Below are 19,742 nucleotides of genomic sequence, written 5' to 3'. Positions count from 1 at the left end.
AGGGGAGGGTCAGAGAGAGAGGGAGACACAGAATCCGAAACAGGCTCCAGGCTCTGAGCTGTCAGCACAGAGCCCGAGGCGGGGCTCGAACTCACGGACCGCGAGATCATGACCTCAGCCAAAGTCGGCCGCTTAACCAACTGAGCCACCCAGGCGCCCCCAGTTCACCTATTTAAAGGAAACCATCCATCTGTGGGTTTCAGCCTCGCATCGTGCTCTGTGCTGACAGCTCAGAGCCTGGAGCCTGCTTCAGATTTTGAGTCTCCCTCTCTCTTTGCCCCTCCCCCACTCAGGTGCTGTCTCTCTCAAAAATGAATAAATGTTAACAATTTTTGAAAAAAAAGCTATTTTAAAAGATACCATGCAGTACTTTTTAACATATTTAGAGTTGTATAACCATTCGCCAATATTTAATTCCAGAACATTTTTGTTACCCCCAAAAGAGACCCTGTACCTGTTAGCACTCAGTCCCCATTTGCCTCCGATCTCCCCGGTATGTATAGATTTGTATATTCTAGATTTTTCATTCAAGTACAACCCTACCACCTGTGGTCTTTTATGACTGGCTTCTTGGCTTCGTCCATCTCGTGGCACGTCCCAGTGCTTCATTTCTTTTTATCGACAAATGTGCCATTTTGTGGATATACTGTCCAGCATTTTATCATTCACCATTTGGGTTGCTTCCAGGTTTTGGCTGTTATAATAATGCTTCTATAAATTTTCACATATAAGATTTTATGTGGGCAATGTTTTCATTTTTCTTGAGTATATTCTTAGGAGTGGAAACTGGTAACTTTATGTTTAACTTAGTAACATTCCTTTCTTGCCTGTGTTTACTTCCTGTCCAATTTTTGGATGAAGTTTTTTTTTTTTCTGATAACTTGAATAAAGTCTTATATCATAAATATGTTAGCCCTTTAATCATGTTTGCTCTGAATATTTTCCCAATCAGTAAATTTCCGTTTGCAAGTTGCTTATAAAATTTAAATCTGTATATAGTTGAATCTGATTTTTTAAATTACATTTACCTCATTGTTTTAAAGCTGAAATCATTGGGGCACCTGGGTGGCTCAGTCGGTTAAGCAGCCGACTTTGGCTCAGGTCATGATGTCACGGTTCATGAGTTCGAGCCCCGCATTGGGCTCTGTGCTGATGGTGCAGAGCCGGCTTGGGATTCTCTCTTTCTCCCTCTATCTCTGCCCCTTCCCTCACTTGCTCTCTCTCTCAAAATAAAGGAACCAAACCAATTAGACAATAAATTTCATATTAAAAAAAAAAGCTGAAATCTTGGGATAACCCCCTCCAGGATTTAACATTTTTTTCAACCATTTTCCATATCTTTATTATTTATTAAAGAAATTGTTTTAATGTTTATTTATTTTTGAGAGAGAGAGACAGAGACAGAGTGCAAGCAGGGGAGGGGCAGAGAGAGGGAGAAGTAGAATCTGAAGCAGGCTCCAGGCTCTGAACTGTCAGCACAGAGCCCGATGTGGGGCTCAAACTCGTAAACGATGAGATCATGACCTGAGGTGAAGTCAGATGCTCAACTGACTGAGCCACCTAGGCACCCCTCCGTGTTTTTGAAAACAACTTTTAATTTCGAAATCTTCTTGGGATTTATTTTGTTGTATGATGTAGATATGACTCTAAATTACTGTTTTTCTCCAATTTCACTGCTGCTTTAAGATGATCTTTTTTTTCACATTTTCTGTCATATATTTTAAGTCATTCAATAAAATTTTAGATACAACAGTCATTTCTGGCTGTCCTATTTTGTTCTCCTAATCTTATATTGCACCAATATGACACTACTTAATAAGTACTTCTTTATGATGAGTTTCAACATCTGAAAGGATTAGTAACTATGCATTAGTCTTATTTTTCAGAATATCCCTTGTTCTTTTCTCATGATACTTCTAGGTGAATTTTAGAATAATTCTGTTGAGTTCTAGAAAAATCCTGTTGGGATTGATTGGATTTTTATGAACCCTATACATAATTTGGAGAATCATATCTAGTCTTCACTCATCTATGACCATGATACCACTTTCCGTTTTGTAAGACTTCTTGTTTCACAGATTGTAGTCAATTTACTTTATTCCCAGATCTTTTTCATTTGTATTGCCTTGTGAATGGGATCGTTATTTTTTAATTATATTTTCGCACATAGCAGTGCTATTAATTTTTTCGTTCACTTACACCAACATTTACCGAGTGCCTTCTGTGCTCTGCAGTGTGCTTTACACGAGGGACACTGGAATTAATAAGCCACAGAGTACGTCCTTAGGAAACGGATGATCTCGTGAGGACACAGGTCTATAACCAGTGTGGGCAGTGTTTTGGTGGGGAACACTCAGCAGACTCTGCAAGCCCAGAGAAGGGTCTTGGTGGAGCAGCATGGTAGGTCAGGGAGGGCTACTGAAAGACAGGACACCTGAGCTGAATTTTAAAGGCTGACAAGGGTGGCAGCATAGGATTATTAGCCACAGTCCTGAATTCTGTAAAAATAGAGTTGATTCTTTTCATTTTTCTAAGAATATGAATACATGGCAGAGGAGTGATTTTTGTTGTTGTTTCTTCCTGTCTAATATTTTCCGTCTTATCCCTCTCAGGCCGTCCCTCCAGATTTTCCCCCCCATCTCCGGTTTTTCTAAAGCAATGTTAAAAGAATGAAAGTGGTAGAAAATGTAGAAAATGCCCTTATTTTATTCCTCTTTGAAGGTAATTCATAAATATATGCCCATTAAGGATTAAAATGTTTGTGTGCTTATTAAGTTTCCCACTTACAATTCATAACCATTATGTAGGGTATATATTATTATGCCCATACACAGATGAGGACAGTGAAGGTCTGAGAGATTGAAGGAATTGTCCTAAGTCCACAGTGGTGAGGAGTATCAGAACATGATCTTGAACCTGGGTCTTTTGACCTAAAGTTTTCGGCCTCTGCCCCCTTCCTGTCATGCTTGTGCAGTCACTAGGTGCATGCTTTTGCCAAAGCAGACTGCACTTGTGAAGAGGGTTTGTTGGCAGTCTTCTTGCAGGGAAGTGTTTATCCACAGAACAAGTGGTGGCTTCGACATGCCAAACAGTGCTCTTGCCCAGGCCCATGTGTTAGAGGCTCTTTGTGAAGACGGGATGAAATCCAAGGTGCTTAAACTTAAGGTGCTTAGCTGAGCTAAGTTATTCTCTGCCTCCCCACTGTGTCTTTCCCATTCTTCCCACTTATAACCAAAACCTCATCCTGGCAGCTCTGACCTCTTGTCTTTTGAACTTTGTTCTGCAAGCAAACACAGACCAAGAGGACAGAGGCGGAGGAGCTGGACTGCAGAGTCAGGTGGACCTGAGTGTCAGCACCAACTCTAACACGTGCTAGCTGCGCATTTTGGGCAACTCACTCAATGGGACAAAGCCTCGCTGTCTCCTTCAGTGAAGAGAGGATAGTGTATCTCGGTGGTCTTTTGTGGGGGAATAAATGAGAGCCTGTGTACCTACATAGTAACTAATGCATACTAGGTTACCTTCGTATTGCCTTTTCCCCTGCCTTTCTGATTGGTCTTGCAAATTTATTCATTCATTCATTATCTACATATTTCATTTATTTATTTATTTATCTATCTATCTATCTATCTATCTGTCTGTTCTGTATATTGAATGCTTACCCTACAGCAAACACTGCAGTAGGCACTGAATGTATTAGCAAATGAGATAGATGTGGCCCTGACTTTGTGGAAGTTTTAGCACTGTGGAGGGAGACAGCCAGTATTCAAAGACAAAAAAAAAAATACATCAATAAACGCAGTGAAGGAAAAGGATGGGATGATTTGAGAGGGAATAACAGAGGCAGGCCTACTTGATGTTAGGTGGCTAGGAGAGGCCCTTCCGAGAAGGTGACAATCAAGCTGACACCTGAAAGGTGAGAAAGATGACAAAGGTAACAAGACCCAGATTGTGTTAGAGAAAAGTTATTCAGGCTGCTTGTGGAAAGTGGGAAGGAAGAAAAGGAGAAAGAGATTCCATTTAGGAGACTAGTGTAGAAATCTAACAGGAAGTGATGGTAGCTTAGATGGAGGTAATGGTTGTACTAATGGGTAGATAGAGACATATTTGAGAAACAATTAGAAGGGACGTCGTAATAGATTAGATGTGAGAGAGTGGCAGGGTGTCCAGGCTCATCCCCAGTGTCCGATTTGGGCAGCTGGGTGGATGATGTTCTTTATTAAGATGGGACAACTAGAGATTTGTGTTTTGGAGTGACCCTGGACTTCTGGAGATTTAATCATGCTCAGAGTTTTCCTGGGGGTGGAAGTTAGGCAGTTCTTGTCTCAAGAAGGCATTCTAGAAGGTAGGAAGGAGGTGCCCAGAAAGGGGCCCCTGAGGAAGAGTCTTCTCCCTGAGCTCTAGGTGTATAGAACCTTCCTAAGACTGAAATTGCCTAAGACTGAAATTGGACCAGGGAAAGCAAGAATTTCCCCTCCCACCACCAGCCACATAACAAACACAACGCTAAGTAATGAGTAACAGCAGAATACTGCTGGGAAAGGGGCATGAAATTGGAGAGAAATCCCCTCTGTAGCCCAAACGTACAGGGACTGCTGAAAACAAATTGGAACAGAAACACCGAGGAAAACCCTCTGGCATACCAGGTCCCACAGTAAGCACAAGTTAGTAGCCCACTACTTGAGGAGTTTGCAATCTGTGGTACTTTGGAAGTAACTATAGAGACAACAAAACCCAGCCCAGCTTCATCCTCTGACTACATTGGCTCAGTCCCCCATTTGTTGCCTTTTAGATGAAAAAATGTGCCCATTTGCAGGTGTAAATATTATTTACCTCATTCTGTTTTTCTACACATAATCTTCAACATTGAATTTAAAAATACCAGATATATACACAAATGCACACACAAGCAGGAATAAGCAAACTCTTGTGAAGAGCAATAAACCAAACCCAGAAATGGCCCATGTGTTGAAACTATCAGGTAGGAGCTGAAAAATATCAATGAATAATATGTTAGAGGATATTGTAGAAAAGGTAGACAACATGCATAAAGAGGTGGGAATTTCAGCAGAGAGATGGAAACTATAAAAATGTAAAATTGAAATGCTAGAAATAACAAAGCAGCATATAATAGAAGAAGAAGTTTTTTTTGATATGTTATTTTTACATAATCTCTATCCCCAACACGGGGCTTGAATTTACAACCCTGAGATTAAGAGTCACATGCTGTACTGACTGAGCCAGCCAGGTGCCCTGAGATGAAGACATTTTTTGATGGTTTGCTAGAATACTGGACACAACTAGGGAAAAAAAATCTTCCAGTTGAAAATAGGTTAATAGAGATTATTCAAACAGAAACACAAAAAGAAAAAAAAAAGAGTGAGGAAAAAATTAGAACAGAGCATGCAAGAATTGTGGAAAAAATATCATGTGTGTATTTGGTGTCTCAAAAGGAGAAGAGAGAAAAACTGGAACAGAAGAAATATTTGAAGAGAAATGGCTAAGAGTTTTTCAAAATTACTGAAACACAACAAACCACATGTCCAAGAATCTCAGAGTACACCAACCAGGATAAATAAAAACATACACTTTGACGTATTGTAGTTAAACTGTTGAAAATCAAAGATAAAATCCTGAAGGAAGCCAGAGAAAAATAAATTTTGTTTTATTTATTTATTTATTTATTTATTTATTTATTTACTTACTTACTTACTCATTTACTTATTTATGTTTTAAGTAGGCTTCAGGCCCAGCACGAAGCCCAGTGCGGTGCTTGAGCTCATAACCCTGAGATCAGGACCTGAGCTGAGATCCAGAGTTGGATGCTTAACTGACCGAGCCACCCAGGTGGTGCAAGAAACTTTAAATACAGAACAATGATGGTAATAGTTACAGCAGACTTATCATTAGAAATTCTGTAAGTTAAAAGACATCAGAAAGATACCTGTAAAGTACTGGATGAAAAATTCCAAAACACCTCCGAAGAAAGAAGACAAAAATTTCTGTTTCTTCTGGGACAAACAAGACTTGAAAGAATGCATTACCAACAGACCTGCATGACAAGAAGTGGTAAAGAAGTTCAAGCAGAAGAAAATACAGATAGATATAACAAAGTGAAGATCATGCAGAAGAAAATACAAATAGATGTAACAAAGTGAAGATCATCACAGATGGTGATAATGAGCATACATATAAAAGACTTTTTCTTATGTTTAATTTTTTAAAAAGATCACTGACCCCTTTGGAACACCTGGATGGCTCAATCATTTGAGTGTCCAACTTCAGCTCAGGTCATGATCTCATGGTTCATGAGTCTGAGCCCCGCATCAGGCTTGCTGCTGTCAGCCTGTCAGTGCAGAGCCTGCTTTGGATCCTCTGTCCCCCTCTCTCTCTGCCCCTCCCCACTCACGCCCTATCTGTCAAAAAATAAAACATTAAAAAAAGAAAGATGATAATTGACCACCTAAACCAATAATAGCATCAACAGATTGTGGGATATATAACATAGAAGTAAAAGGTGTGACAACCATCGCACAAAGGATGGGGAAAGAAATGTAAGTACACTATTATAAGGTGTTTATGCTACATATGAATTAGTGTAATATTATCTGAACATGAATTGTGATGAGCTAAAGAGCTGTATTGTCTATAGTTGGGCAGCTGAGAAAGACTGATGGGTGGACACACAAACACAATTAACCAGTCATTAGTGGCAATGAAATGGAATCATCAACCTAAAAAGCAGAACGAGAGAGAAAAAAGGAACAAACAACAGATGAGACATAAAAAAAACAACTAGCAAGATGGTTCCAATCATGTCAATTAGTACATTAAATGTAAATGGTCTAAAGAATTAAAAGGAAGAGATTTTCAGATTGGATGCAAATGCAAGGCCTAATATGTGCTATCTATATGAAAACTATTTAAAATTAATATATAGGTAGACAAAAGTAAAATTATATATCACGCAAACAATAATCAAAGCAAAGCTAGAATGACTGTATTACATCAGAGAGTTAAATTTGGAACAAGAAATACTACAGATAAAGGCAGATGTTACATTAAAAAGGGGTCAGTTAACAACAAGGCATTGTAATTCTAAAAATGTATGTACCTAAAGTAGAGCTTCTAAATGTCTAAAACAACATGTATAGAGGAATTTATAACATTAAATGCATATACTAGAAGGGAAAAAAAATCAAATCAGTGATCTAAGTTTCCAATTCAAGAAATTAGAAAAAGAAGAAAAAATTAAAGCCAAAGCAAGCAAAAAGAAGGAAATAATAAAGATCAAAACAGAAATCAGTAGGGGCGCCTGGGTGGCTCAGTCGGTTAAGTGGCCGACTTCGGCTCAGGTCACGATCTCACAGTCCGTGAGTTCGAGCCCCGCGTTGGGCTCTGTGCTGACCGCTCAGAGCCTGGAGCCTGTTTCAGATTCTGTGTCTCCCTCTCTCTCTGACCCTCTCCCGTTCATGCTCTGTCTCTCTCTGTCTCAAAAATAAATAAACGTTAAAAAAATTAAAAAAAAAAAAAACAGAAATCAGTAAAATAGAAAACAGATACACAGTAGAGAATATCAGTGAAACCAAAAATGGATTCTTTGAAATGATCCATAAAATTTGTAAACCGTTAACAAGATTGGAAGAGTTAAAGAAAGAAGACACAAATTATGAACCCATAAGAAGAGGAAATAGTACTACAGATTCATAGTATTAAAAAGCTGTAAGGGAACGGGTGCCTGGCTGGCTCAGTCAGTGGAGCATGTGACTCTTGATCTCGAGGTTGTAAGTTCAAGCCCCATATTGGGTACATAGGTTATTTAAAAAATAAAATCTTTAAGAAAAAAAGATTGTAAGGGAAAATTATGACCAACTTTATGCCAGTAAATGTGATCACTTACAGAAAATAGATTCCCTGAAACATGCAAACTACCAAAGCTCACTCAAGAAGAAATAGATAACCCAAATATTCCTATATCTTTAAAGAAATTGAATTTGTAATTAAAAACCTTCTAAGAAAACTACAGGCCAAGTTGACTTTATTGGTGAATTCTACCAAACATTAAAGGAAGTGATTATAGCAATATGATGAAAACTTCGAGAAAACAGAGGAGGAGGAAAACACTCCCTAACTCATTTTATGAGACTGATATCTCATGTGACTATAGATGCAAATATCCTCAACAAAATACCAGCAAACTGAATCCAACAACATATAGAAAGGATTATGCTCTGTGACTGAGCGAGATTCCATATCAGGAATGCAAGGTTGACTTAACATGTGAAAATCAATTAATATAATTTATGAATAGAGGGGTGCCTGGGTGGCTCAGTCGGTTAAGCGTCCAACTTCGGCTCAGGTCATGATCTCACATTCGTGAGTTTGAGCCCCATGTCGGGCTCTGTGCTTACAGCTCAGAGCCTGGAGCCTGCTTCAGATTCTCTGTCCCTCTCTGTCTGTCTGCTCCACCCCCCACTTGCACGTGCGCGCACTCTATCTCTCTCTCTCTCAAAAATGAATAAACGTAAACAATTTTAAAAAATATATATCAATAGAATAAAAGACAAAACCCACATGATAATGATAATTTCAGTAGATGTGGAGAAAGCATTTGACAAAATCCAACACCCTTTCATGATAAAAACCCCTCAACAAACTAGGAATAGAAGTTCACATCTTCAACCCGATAAGGAGGCACCTATGAAAAACCAATATCTAACAACATATATAATGGTGAAAGATTGGATGTTTTTCCCCTAAGATCAGGAGCATGACAAAGATGTCTCTTCTCACCACTTCTATTCAGTATTGTAGTAGAGGTTCTAGCCAATACAATTAGGCAATATAAAATAAAAGGCATCCAGATTAAAAGGGAGAAGTAAGACTATTTCTGTTTGCAGATGACATGATTTTGCATACAGAAAATCCTAAGGAATTCACACACACAAACCCTATTTTAACTAATACATGATTTCAGCAAGATTATAGAATACAAGGTCAATATAAAAACATCACTTTTATTTCTATACACTAGCAATAAACAATCTGAAAATGTAATTAAGAAGTCAATTCCATTTATAATAGCATCGGAAAGATGAAAATACATGGGGATAATAAAAAGAAGTACAAATCTTATACCCTGAAAACTACAAATCACTGTTGAAAGCAATTAAAGAAAATCTAAACAAATGGAAAGACATCCCCCTTTTTGGATCAAAAGACTTAACTTGTTAAGATATATCTGTATCTATACTCTCTCTCTTTCTACACACACACACACACACACACACACACACACACACACACACACATAATAAATACAAGATCCATTTTTAACTTTAGGAAAAGTGCCCAGGCCTTTAATGACTATGTGCTTAAAACAAACAAACAAACAAACAAACAAACAAACAAACACTTTTCTGAAGTTGAGTGATTACTCTGATCACATTTTAGTTTTTCCTGTTAAATTCAATTAAAATTAATTCTAATGGTTTAAGTTTAAAACTGGCTTATATAATACAATCTGTTTTTGTAAGATGATTTTTATCTTTCTTCCCTTGATACGTATGTATAGAGACATCTGGATTGTTGTTTAATACATGCTAACTGGTTATTTCTGTAGGGGGGATATTTTGAGGTGATTTTTAATTTTCTTTCTATGTTGTACAGAATTGGTTTTTTGCTTTTTAAGATAATCATGGCATTTTTAAGAAATTAAAAAACTATTTTTGAAAGCACACGAAGGCTAACTATTGGGCCCCAAAGTAGAGATGTCAAGGAAGCCGTTGAATATCTGAGTCTGGGATTCAGAGGGGGAAAGTCTGCAGCGGAGAGGATAAATTTGGGAGTTGGCAGCATAGAGATGATTTCTGAAGCTCAGAGGAACGGATGAGATCATCTTGAGGAGAGACTTACAAGAGACCGCGCTCTGTGCATCCGCAGCACTTGGAGGATGTTGGGGAGGAGCCTGCAGTGAAGCCAAAACGGACGGTTCGCAGGGTAGGAGGAACACCCACCTCTTAGCACTTGCAGAGACAAGTGCTAAGTCGGGAAGGAGCCAGGCAGTTTTGAGAAGATGCTGGGATGTTGTTCAAATGCAAGGGTTGCCCGCCTGGATTTCATTCCACAACATCTGTTCATTGTGTGCTTTCTTTTCTGTTTCCCAAAGCTCGAGAGTTAGAGATCCAGCAATCGCTTCAACTCCATTCAGAGAATAATGTCGAGACCTCTAAGAGGTTTGGGGCGTGGCTAACAGTTGGGTCTTTGGGGAGCTGCTGACTGTCAGCAAACGTGGACAACATGTTTGGAGAACACTTGTATGGTTTTTAAATGGGCCACAAGTAGCTTCTGTTGGATAAATGCTTTATTCGACTTGCCAGTTTAAGGCGAGTAGCCTCTGTAATAGTAGATATGTGTTTACACGTCACTGTAACCCACTCAACTTACAGGTCTTTATCCTGCTTAACTTGGCAGTCTTTCTTGCCGGGGCTAAAAGTTTAAACCTTTAAAACCTCGCTGTCTGTTGACAAAAGATCAAATCTGGAGAGAGAGAGAGCTTAGGTTGTTTGTCTCGGCTCTCCCCTCGAGAGTCCGTAACCTTGGCTCTGTAGCTTAGAGGGTTCGCCCTCCCTAGGGAATTATGGGGCCAATGCCAATCATAGTGCTTCTTAGGCTCCGCCCTTTTTGAGTTCATCACGCTTATGTAGGGCTGAAGCTTCAGTCTGCCTGTCTGTGACGTTGGCCATTGGTAGCTGATGACTATTCCCGCCTGTTGCTGGGACCTGTTTCTGTCTCACCCAGACTCTCTGTCAACATCCTGGCATCCAGCAGAACCCTCCGCCTCAGCTCTTCTCCCGGCACCGTGCACCCTTCAGCACCCTTCAGTCCTCAGCCATCCTGGCCAGGAGGGCCACGCATGCCCCGTCTCATAGGTGCCATTCTCTCGGCTCTCCTAATCCTTGCACTCGCTTCTGCACCAGCCCCGATGCACCGGTGTGTGCGTGAGGAAGGTGATTTGTCAGGTCGTGCAGCACGTGTAGACATGGGGTTTGAAGGGACGAGGCTTGGATGTGGATCTGATTAGTTTTCCGATTTTCTCCCTTCTAGGTAATACTTACCAATATTCAAAACAGAAGCCCTAAGCCTGGCCCTGCTCCCCACGATCAAGAACTAGGTTTTTTCCTAGAAACAGGACTTCAGAGAGCCCATGTCCTCTATTTCAAAAATGGGTAAGCCTTCTTCATTTTTTAAATCAGGTTCCTAAAGAAGGAAAATAGAAAGCCTTACAATGCCGTCTCCGGTTTAGCTATTGTAACAAAGCAATTTTAAATATGAACTACGATTGGAATAGTTTTTTAGAATAATGGGTATAGGCTCTTTTGTCTGTTCTCCCCCGGCTCTCTCACTTTGCCATGAGGTTTGAAGGTGGGAGAGGGAGGAAGGAGGGCTGTATGGGTATGAGTCACATGAACGAAGCACTGGCCCAGCGGGAGTCGGGGCGGGTGGGGGGGGGGGTCCGATGGGAGCCTGCTTTATGCCATCCTTCCTCCGTGGCGGTGGCTCTGCACACAGGCCTCCCTCTTCTTTTGGGGGACAAGTTCATGACATGGAAATCCCAGCACACAGGATCACTGTCCCTTGAATGGCTTATCAGTCCAGAGACTTGAGTTTGCCAAATATCGGACAGTTTTTATGAACGTGGGGGCGGCTCTGAGGCCACACAAGAACGCTTTCCATTTGAGCTGCCTTTGGAAAGGGCACGTGAGGGCTAGCTGTCTAAGGCATTTGGTGGTGGTTTTCCTTTTTGTGTGGCTCTTACAAGAAATGCGATGATTGTGTTCCAAATCTCTTCAGCTGTCCCTTGTTTTGACCTTGTGCTGCAGGATAGATGTACATGAAGTCCAACAGTAGGTATCTGGCTCTTCCGTAGCTCCTCCTGGGCTGGGCACGGGAGGCTCCTAGGGCCCCATCCCCCTTCCTCTAGGAATAGTCACGTAGCGCTTTGAACGACAGAGGGGACGCAGGTCCCAGCCTTGGGATAAATGAACAGTGGAGTTGCTCCCTGTTCCTTTTTAAGAGCTTCAAACCTTGGGGGCGTAGCTCGTGGAAATGGCATTTCATCTGCCTGGGGGCTCAAAGCCACACGCATCCATCTTCTATTTGTTGTGCGTAAATGCTGATTTTCCCAATCTTGTTAAACTGTTTGTAGAGAAGGCCTGTTTGGCTCCAAAGGCCATTGATTCAGATTGGCACGGCCTGTGAAGGGCCGCAAGGACACCCCAAGGTTTGGACTGGCTTGAGGCCTTGGCACCAAGAAGATGCTCTCAAGTTTGATCTCATCTTCCACTGACTGAGATCATCTGAGCGATAGTGCATGTCCCCTAAGCTCCATTTTTAGTTCTGTTTCCAATGATGTTATAAATAGAGGGAGAAGGGAGGGAGCATGGAATATTTTTTTGAGGATCTGTTTCTTCTCCCTTTTAATAATAAGTGGTGGGCACCAAGGAGAGACCCTGACCTTGTTCTCCCTCCCTCTAACCTGTAAGTGTGTGTGGTTAACTCCCAGATGCAAGTCTGGAGGGGTGAATGCGTTCCCTTGGGGCTCTCAGAGGTGCCAAACCAATACCTGCTATTGAAAATGCTTTGTGTAAGATTGGTGAGGGTGGGCTGGATCATTGGTTTTCATCTGAAGCCTATTCATTGAGGAGGAAGCCAGTCATACTGGGCTCTGGCCTCCTGCCCTGAAATGTTGGTGGTCCACCGGAGTCCAACTGAAAAATAATAATGATGAGAAGTTTGCACGAGATGATGGATTACATGCCAGGAATTGCTTACCGGCTCATTTCTCTTCTTGTTTCACCCAAGTTCAAGGAGATTCCCATTTGACGTACCCAAAGTGAAGAGACCGCTTAACTTTGAAGCCTTTTCTTCTCCTTTCTTGCCGTCTTGCTGTTCTGTCTGGGCTCTGAAGACCAGTGAGGGGATTGGCCAGCTACTCCAGAGGGTCCTTGCCAGCTGCAGCGTCCTGAAGGCTGGGATTGTGCGGCAGTGATGAGAGATTACTTTGGGGTGGATAGAGGTGAAGGCCAGTTAGGGGACCACAAAACGTGGATGAAAAGAGAAAAAGCAGCTGGAGCTTTTGGTCATGCCCAGTGCTTCCAGCACCACCTGACTTAGAGCAGTGGGTTTCTCAGGGCCCAAAAGCCAGACCTGGGTCATTTGTCAGTGGACGTCTGCAGCTAGGGTCTCTGCAGAGTAGGTGGGGACATCCGGAGGTAGCTGCTGTCCCTAAGCACCAGTGGCTTCTTACATCCCATCTCCTCATGTGTTTGCTCCTTTTCATCTTTCTGCCCCTGAAAAATATGTATCTGGAAAGATATAATGGACAGGGTTAGACTGATTTGCGAGGATAAGAAAATGTACTGTAGAGAGCTTCGTAATAAGAGATGGAAATCGATAAAGCAGATCTTTTTCTTTAGAAATACACTTAGGGGCTCCTGGGTGGCTCGGTCAGGTAAGTGTCCAGCTCTTGATTAGGCTCAGGTCATGACCTCATGGTTCGTGAGTTCGAGCCATGCATCGGGCTCTGTGCTGACAGTGTGGAACCTGCTTGGGATTCTCTCTCTCTCTCTCTCTCTCTCTCTCTCTCTCTCTCTCCCTCTCCCTCTCTGCCCCTCCCCCCACTCACACTCTCTTGCTCTCTCTCAAAATAAATACACAAACTTAAAAAAAAGAGAAATATACTCAGATGCCCTCAGCTTTTTAGTTGTCGTCCCTGAGGACTTAATGAGTTTTAGTAATCAACTTTATACTTTTGTAATTCTCCCATCTTTTCTAAGAGTCAGTGCCAAACCAGTGAACTTGGGTCTCTTTCAGAAAGAGCCTGAGCTCCAGACCTTGGATCCCAGGGATGCCGTTGTGTTCACCAAGGCTCTTACTTTGTCATCATTGACCCTCACAGTGTTCGCTCTTTCCTGGGCATTGCCGCCCCGTGAGGCTGGCACTGTAGGTCGCCCCACGGGAACACGGTGACCTGGCTGCCGTTCTGCCTTCAATCCTTCCAGCCCTGTGCCACACAGGGGAAGGTCTGTCTGTGTGTGGAGACGCTTGGTCCGACCCTCCGACGGTGCATGGCCTGCCGTCATCCTGCCCGCTGGGAGGAAGCGCTGGACCCAAGCACGAGGCGTTGCCAGGGGATGGTTCCCAGGCTCTGCTGTTGATTGGGGTTTTCTCATCACATTTTTCCTCATGTCTCATGCAGAGCATGTCCCAGGTCACCATTTCTTCCTCTCTCCTCCTCTCCCCTGGCCCTTCCTGCAGCCTCTTTCCTCCTGGAGGGAGAGAATGCTTGGTGCCATCCCAGCGCCATACTGCCCCGTCTGTTTCACATCTAGTTCTTACCCTGTGGGTAGCCCAGCCTCTGCAGAGGGTGAGATCAGAGAGTGTTAGCCTTCAAGCACCAGGACTGCTCCCTCCGTGGGTTCTCGGAGGGCCTCGCCCAGGCTGGCGCTTGGATGAGGGGCAGTGAGGGTGGGAGCCAGAGGCCTTGGACTTGGATGGAGCCAGTCCTTCTTCTCACTGGGTCTCAGTTTCTTTATCTGTGAAATGGGCGTAATCCCACCTATGTCACAGAGCTGAGGTAACGCACACGTGAGAAAATGCATGTGGAAGCGCTTTGTAGGGCGTCAGGCGAGCGGCAGGCGCTAAGTTGTCATTTCTGGTGATGATGGTGCCCAGCCGACTTTCCAGCAGGAAGTGGAACCAAGTTGAAGCGGGAGTTGGTGAAGCAGCCATCACTCATTTGGTTGCTGAGGCTCACACCACACATTTTTCAGGGAAGGGCATTTATTTGTGACTGCTGCTTTGGGTGAGCTGTGCTCAAGATGTGTTATCAGTGAGCTTGGATAGCACTAATGACCGATGGCCTTGGTGCTTTAGGGAAAGGAGGTGGGGTGACTGGTCTGATGCGGTAGCAATGGGTGTTCACTGGGCAGCACAGGGGATCTCAGCCTGGCGCTCCCCTCAGCCTTCTTCTTTTTTTTTTTTTTTGAAAGATTTTTTAAAATTTTATTTTTAAGTAATCTCTACACCCAACATGGGGGCTCGAACTCACAACCCCAAGATCAAGAGTCACACGCTCTTCTGACTGAGCCAGGTGCCCCTCCCCTCAGCCTTCTAAGGAGAAGAGAAATGATTCTCCTCTCTTCAGTTCCCATGGCTCTTCCGGGAAGCTTGGCTTTGGGATTCCAGTTATTGATTACATGCTGTTTTAGGAATATTTGATCATCTTTTATAAACAGAGGTCAGCAAAGGACATTTCAAGTGGCTTTGCTTCTTGTCAGCCATGTCCGAGGTACTGGCTGAGCGAAACGGATTGCAGTGTTGTGTTTTCCCTGGCTCTGAATTTCTTTTACTTCAGGGAGGGTGGGGACAAGTTAAAACAAGGCAAATACCAGCGACTCCTGGGAGGCGTGCCTGTGGGTTGTAGTTTTTGCTAGAGCGCATCCTGGAGTTGTACCTGGGAGACCCCGACTCAGAGAAGGTGGGAAGTCAGGCCTGTGGTCAGACTCTGAGCTCCCCGAGATGCTTGAGGCCACACCGGGGAGTAAAGCGGTGTAGAGCGCCTTTTTGGAGTTTTGTTATTACAGGCAATCAAATAGACCGCTAATCACCACTGTGCATTGGCTTTAAAGATTCCTAGACTTCCCCAGTAATTTTGGTGCCCTTTGTAACTGTTCAGCTTGGCTTACTGTAGCCCAGAATCAGCAGGCCAAAAAGGGGCAGAGAGGCCTGCAGTGTCCCACGGGCTGCTGAGTAGGGTGCTTCCTGTGTTTTTGGTCCCCAGATAGCAGCCACAGGCAGACAGACTCCTACGGCCCATGTGACCATGGGGAGGGGGCCAGCCAGGAAGCCAGGGGGGCCGTGCTGCATGCACCGCCTCCCCAGGCGCTGAAGCAGCTTGGCCTTCACCTTTGCCTGCTAGCTGGCATACCGGCTGTCTTCCCACCTGCAGTGGTCCGAAGTGCTCCCTTCTTAAACCGCACATGACTTTTTTGTATCAGAAGCCAACGGCGAACATGGGAGAATTCAGATACATTTCCAGGAAGCTGTGTATCAACTTTTTGTCCGTGACGATCTTCCAGGGATTCAGAGATTAAAAGGAAATGGGCCTGCACTCTAGGAGATAGTAGGAGAAAAGAAAAGATTAAGACGTAAACCTAAGTAGGGGCGCCTGGGTGGCTCAGTCGGTTAAGCATCTGACTTCGGTTCAGGTCATGAACTTGCCGTTTGTGAATTTGAGCCCTGCATCGGACTCTGTGCTCACAGCTCAGAGCCTGGAACCTGCTTCAGATTCTGTGTCTCCCTTTCTCTCTGCTCCTTCCCCACTCATGCCCTATCTCTCTAGGTCTCTCAAAAATAAACATAAAAAAAAAAAAAAAAAGACGTAAACTTAAGTAACTTTAAAGGTTGTGAAATGAAGGAGGACACCTGATCACTTTAACTGAAGTGAGCTCGAGTTTCTAGGCCCATTTATTTATTCACTCAGCAAGGTCATTTGTTCATTCGTTTAATGAGGATTATTGCATACCTGTGAGGTAACGGACCCCATCTGAGTTAGGTGCTGGTGAAAAGGAGGGGCAATGTCCCTGCCCTCCTGCAACTTACAGTCCCATGGGGAGTTAGGAATTAAAACAAGCAATTTCGGGATAGTTTGTGTGAGTTGCCAGGGCAAGGTCCAGGTTGCCACAAAAGCAAATAGGAAAGCGGCCATGTTGAGACAGCCTCACGATCTGTAAAGGGAGTAAAGCTTTGAGGATGTGCATTTGAAATGCTGTCAATGCAAATCGACTAGGGAGTGCCAGGGCTACCTCCCAAATAGCTGGTAGAACTATGGAGTTAGAACTCTGGTCAGGATCGTATACATTTGGCTGGAGTGAGGGTTTATGTAGAGATCTGTGGATTTTCACATAAACCTCTCAGCATAGGGCCTGGCACGCCATAGATTTGGCCAGTCATCTGACAAGTATTTGTTGAGTTCTGCTGTATGTCAAGTACTGGGCTTGGTACTACATTGGCCAATAGAAGAGACATAGTCCAGGCTATCAGGGAGGATGCAGTCGACTGAGGGAGACAGATAAGAAACCGGGAATCCGATGTGTACAATTACAAATTGGAAGAAGTGTCAGGCATTGAGTGGGTGCAGTGGAGGCAAAGAGCAGAGGACCTGCTTAGGTAGGGTGGCCAGTCCAGGCCTGCCGAGGAGGAGACACTGAGCCCAGGACTTGACCGTGAGAAGGAGGTAACCCTGCCAACAGCAGGAGAAAGAGGATTCCAAGCAGAGCAGCCAGCATGTGCAGTGGTCTTGACTCGGGAAAGACCTTGGCGTGTTTCAGAATCTGAAAGGATTCTGCGTGGCTGAAGCAGTTGCAAGGGGAGAGTCACAGACTCGGTCCAGAGGACTTTTGGTCAACCTAGCTCACTGCCCTGAGCACGTCACACGAGTCATTTCCCTGCTAAGGAAAATTTCCATAATAGTTGAACTGATGGCGGGGTATAGACTCTGGAAATCTGGGGACTTATCAGAGCACATTTGTTTCAATCACTGCCCTTTACAGATGGGGAATCTGAGAGCCAGAGAAGTCACGTTCAGTATCATCTAATAAATGTGTATTGAGAACCTTACTGGGTTACTTTACTGATGCCGAACACTGATCTAAGAACAGGTGAGACCCAGTCAGTGCCCCTGTGGAGTTTACATTTTGGTTGGGAAAACAGTCAGTAGATAAGGCAGCAGGATTTTAAATCACACAACCAGTTGGTGGCACAGCTGGGGCTCGGACCTCCTCCTGACACCCAGTCCTGTTCTCTCACCACTTGGCCCACACGGACCATGCCCAGTTGGTACCCTGTTCTTGACAGTGGTGGACTGGGCAGCGTAGCTTGGAGGAATACGTTACACTTAGAAAACAAGGACTTTTAAAAGCCAGTCGAGATGTAATTATTTATGTAACAGAATGCATCAGCCAAATCTTCTCTGTTTTGTTTAAATGTAGACTAGGTCTGGCTAATCCCTTAATGCCATCAGAACTTTAGTATGGAAACAAAGGAATCTTTGTCAATTTTAATTATGAAACCCCAAGACCACTTTCAGTGATGAATTATGGGGAATGAATTATAGGGAACAGGTAATTGCTTTCAATGTACTCACAATGAATGTTAGAGCCCTGTGTTGTCTGAAAGCTTTACGAGTGCAAGGGAGCTGCATCCATGTTGGTCTGCCCTTGGCTTTAGTGGAAGAGGGTAGGTCATTTTAGGCTTCCAAAGTGCTGAGATGGGAGGGTTGAAAGGGGAGGGACCAGTGAACTAACCGGCAGTTCATTGCATCTCATAAAGGCCTCTGCGCACATGGTTTTGACCGGCTGTGCGCTGCCTCCTTTCAGTCACCATTTAGAATTGGAGTTCCCTGAAACATGAGCTAGTAGATGAGTTTATTTCAGTTCTTCGCAATAGATTTGTCTCTGTGGTGATTTTCTGTTTTGATGGGGACAGGAGGGGAGGGAGAGATTATTTGTTTATTCATTCACTTATTTATTCATCCATCAAATATTCATGGGCTAGGAGCTAGGGTTAAGCGCACAAATGATCCCTATGGACTTTCTAGTTCAGCAGGAAAATAAAAATTCCCAGTGAGTCAAGCCTTCGGAAATAGGACAAAGACAACGCTAATTTTTAAATTTTTAAAACTTTACCCTTTCACTTGGCAAGTTTTCCTGAAAGAGATAGTTGTACAATACAATGTCTGACAATCAAAGTTAACAGGTTTTTTTTTTTTAACATTCCCAATACCTCTTGATATGACTGGAGATTGATCCCCCTGGGAATTACTGATAGCAGTGGCAATATTTGCAGAACAATTCTTGGGTCATGCTCTGGATGGGGGTAGCCAAAAAAAACACACACTGGTGGTATCCGTGGTATCAGGAACACTACCCACCTCTGTTTGGTTTCAGATGATGTGTTGTGACCTTCACTTGTTCTGCCAGCATAAATATCTGAGGATATTTACCTGAGGATAAAATGGTGAGCCCTACCTGCTCCTTGCTCCCGGAGAGAAATTCAATCATTATATTGTTGGATGTCTAGTGCTGAGATAGTGCTCAGAAGGGAAGGTCCCCATTTCTGTGGGAGTCCATTTTAAAATGACATTGACCTAGATTTGGTGGTGAGAGGAGGTTTTCCTGAGGGAGTGACTGAGCAGAAGCCTGAGAAGATAAATCATTACATGGCAGCTAAGTGGCAAAGTCAAGGGTTGGGGGGGGGGGGGTGCTTATTGTTTAGACCTGCAGGGATCTTCAGAAGCGGCTTGCCCAACGGACCCATCCTTTTTTTCTGTCTTTCTTTCTCCTTAGTGTTGAACCAGCATCGAATATACTATACACAGGGCTCACCAGGGTCTTCTTAGGTTCAGTGAAACACTCTAACTCACAAGACTTTCACAGGCCATGGTTGACACCCATCTAGACAGAAGAATCCAGAACAGGATCGTAAATTGCCAGCAGGGCAATGTCAGGGGTTTCTCTTCTTTATGAATCGTGGTCTCAGCAGTCCGTATGGCCACCCAGCAGCTGTTGTATTTGCCCCTCCCCCATCAAGTGGCAGAGAATGAGCCTCGCAATTAGTGGGCACGGGATCTGTCCCAAGTACTCAGGGTTCCCCTAGGGAGGTGCTCAGTTTTAAGCCCT

The 19,742-nt window shown here is 43.5% G+C and overlaps 1 protein-coding gene across 9 annotated transcripts in view; it reads left to right on the top strand.

Annotated features, from left to right (window-relative positions):
* Positions 1 to 19,742, top strand: part of TTC7B (tetratricopeptide repeat domain 7B) — a 233,233-nt gene that overhangs the window by 47,896 nt on the left and 165,595 nt on the right. For 5 of the 9 annotated variants that reach the window (XM_040477997.1, XM_040477995.1, XM_040478001.1 and 2 more), the window contains exons 4-5: positions 11,107 to 11,228; positions 11,883 to 11,906. In XM_040477997.1, coding sequence (XP_040333931.1) covers positions 11,107 to 11,228; positions 11,883 to 11,906 — 146 coding nt within the window. Of the gene's footprint in view, positions 1 to 11,106; positions 11,229 to 11,882; positions 11,907 to 19,742 lie in introns of those variants that run through there. The other 4 variants (XM_040478003.1, XM_040478000.1, XM_040477996.1 and 1 more) reach the window with 2 other exon arrangements.

The sequence above is a fragment of the Herpailurus yagouaroundi genome, unplaced genomic scaffold (genome assembly GCF_014898765.1).
Source record: "Herpailurus yagouaroundi ecotype Mexico unplaced genomic scaffold, PumYag 141, whole genome shotgun sequence".
Classification (NCBI taxonomy): domain Eukaryota; kingdom Metazoa; phylum Chordata; class Mammalia; order Carnivora; family Felidae; genus Herpailurus; species Herpailurus yagouaroundi.
This window is presented reverse-complemented; position numbering and strand designations above follow the sequence as displayed.